The following is a 2,268-nucleotide window of genomic DNA, read 5'->3' as shown; positions in this document are numbered from 1 at the left end:
CAGTTTAAAAAATATAAACCCCCCCCCCCCCCGAGGCTGGAACACGGCGGCGGTCCGAGTCAGGGCGCCGTCTCCCAGCACCTCTGTCTCCTGTAGAGGTCAAAGGTGGACGAGGCTGGACATGGGGACAGAGACGCTTTCATCACTGGTGGCCCCTCCTCCAGTGGGAGGGGCTTCTGTCGGTACAGGTCAGAGTGGATGAAGAAGTGGAGGGAGGGGCCCTCTCCTGTCTTGTTGTCATGGCAGCAGGGTGGAGGCGGAGCCAGCATCAGCCTGTCCTGCAGCACCTGGCTGAGCAGCTGATCCTCCTGGACGCTGACGCTGACCAGAGAGCTGAAGAGGATCTGAGAGCGAGAGACGTTCACCTCTGGAGAGAGAGAGAGAGAGAGAGAGAGAGAGAGAGAGAGAGAGAGAGATGAGTAGCATCCAGATGTTAGCCTGAGCCGGGGACAGACTCCTCTCTGGAGGGGGGGTCACCTTCAGCGGCTCGGGCATCCATCAGGGCCCGGGTCCTTCCAGGGTTCTGAAGGGTCTCCTGGAGCGCCCTGTGGGGATCGAAGGCTTCCTCCTGGAGAAGAGAAAGACTGAGGATGAGGAGGATGAAGAGCCCCGAGGAAGGGGGGGGGGCTCTGAACCTCAGAACCGCTCCCATCCCAGAGGAACAGGAAGCTCTGGGAGAATTTATGGAGCAGAAACGTTCCTGAACGACAGAGAAACGGATCAGAAGGATTCACTGGAGTATGGACTGGAACCAGAACCAGAACCAGGTTCCTGGTTTCTCCCATTCATGGTTCTGGGATCTGGTCTGCTCAAACCCCAAAAAGGTGGGTACTTCTGAGCCTGGTTCTGGTTCCGGTTCTGGACAGGAGAAGGTTTAAACACAAAGACCGGAGCAAAAAGGAGAAGATTTCAGCAGCAGAACCTGAGCGGGTGGAGGTGGGGGTGGGGGTGTCCACCAGGACCCACCGAGCTGCCATGGTCAGAGCAGACCCCCCCAGTCCTACCAGTTAGGGGTAACGGCGTAGAGGGGTAGAAGGTGGAGGAGGAAGAAGCTAACCTGCAGCGTCTGGAGCTCCACCTTCAGGGCCAGGGTGGAGTTAAGCTCGGCCTTTTCCAGACGGCTCTGGTTCTGGACGGTTGGGTCCACAGAACCTCCACCAGCTCCTGACAGAACACATTAGGAACAATAGGAGGTTCTCAATCATCTCATCAGAACTTTTAGTCCAACTAAGCTCCACGGGCCGGAACCAGAACCCATGATGAGGACTAGAACCTTATAGTTACCATGGTGATGGCCTGAGCTGCTGCTGGGCTGCTGATGAGGTTCTGGTTCTGGTTCTGCTGTGAGCGGCTCTCTGAAGCCCACCTGGACAGGAAGACAAAGCAGGTGGTCGTTATGGAAACAACATCCTAGAACCTGGGACCACCTGGTTCTTCTGGTGGCCCATCAGCTGCTAACATCTAGGTCCACATCAGCTTTAAAGTATTCACACCCTCTGCTTTGTCTGCAGACCAGCTGGCCTCCAGAAGGTCAGACTGGAACTGGTTCCACAGAGACCTGCTCCATGCTGCCGCTGCCGTGCATCTGGCAGAATCAGCAGAGGTCAAAGGTCAGAACACCTCCTCCTCTGCCGGACCTCCCAGAGCAGCAGGTCCCTGCCGCTCCGGAACATTCCAGTAGAATCATAATCCTGATGACCTGACTGACCAGGTGGTCTATCTCCCTCACAGACGTCTTCAATCTCTCTCTTCCTTACCTGACCGCTATGGATCTCAGACTCACTGAAAGTCAGAAACCAACAGAAGCAGTGAAACGCAGCGATGTGAAAAACGTCGCCGCATCAACCACAGGTGGAAGCAGAACAAAGATGGCCGCTCCGGTTTTAGCTGGAAAACCCAAATGATGCAACTTGTTCCTTTGTGGATGTTTGCTGGTTTATCAGTTAACATCAAATCAAGCTGCTACGGCTGCTGTGATTGGTCAAGAGCTCCACATGGAGGCAGCTACCCAATCGGCTAGATTCCACGGCATCCAGTTCCCAGTCTGTCCAGTTCCCAGACTGTCCAGTTCCTAGTCAGTCCAGTTCCCAGACTGTCCAGTTCCCAGTCTGTCCAGTTCCCAGTCTGTCCAGTTCCCAGACTGTCCAGTTCCCAGTCTGTCCAGTTCCCAGTCTGTCCAGTTCCCAGACTGTCCAGTTCCCAGTCTGTCCAGTTCCCAGTCTGTCCAGTTCCCAGTCAGTCCAGTTCCTAGACTGTCCAGTTCCCAGA

The 2,268-nt window shown here is 55.5% G+C and overlaps 1 protein-coding gene across 1 annotated transcript in view; it reads right to left on the bottom strand.

Annotated features, from left to right (window-relative positions):
- Positions 1-24: 24 nt before the first annotated feature.
- The window catches only part of LOC107100325 (protein phosphatase 1 regulatory subunit 35-like), a 7,761-nt gene continuing 5,517 nt past the window's right edge, over positions 25-2,268 (bottom strand). The window contains exons 3-6 of the mRNA XM_015398775.1: positions 1,285-1,366; positions 1,058-1,164; positions 478-568; positions 25-367 (exon numbers count right to left, since the gene is read on the bottom strand). Coding sequence (XP_015254261.1) covers positions 60-367; positions 478-568; positions 1,058-1,164; positions 1,285-1,366 — 588 coding nt within the window. The 3' untranslated portion in view covers positions 25-59. The remainder of the gene's footprint in view (positions 368-477; positions 569-1,057; positions 1,165-1,284; positions 1,367-2,268) is intronic.

The sequence above is a fragment of the Cyprinodon variegatus genome, unplaced genomic scaffold (assembly GCF_000732505.1).
Source record: "Cyprinodon variegatus isolate N-32 unplaced genomic scaffold, C_variegatus-1.0 Scaffold960, whole genome shotgun sequence".
NCBI lineage: Eukaryota > Metazoa > Chordata > Actinopteri > Cyprinodontiformes > Cyprinodontidae > Cyprinodon > Cyprinodon variegatus.
The sequence above is the reverse complement of the archived record's forward strand: the minus strand, read 5'-3'. Positions and strand labels throughout refer to the sequence as shown.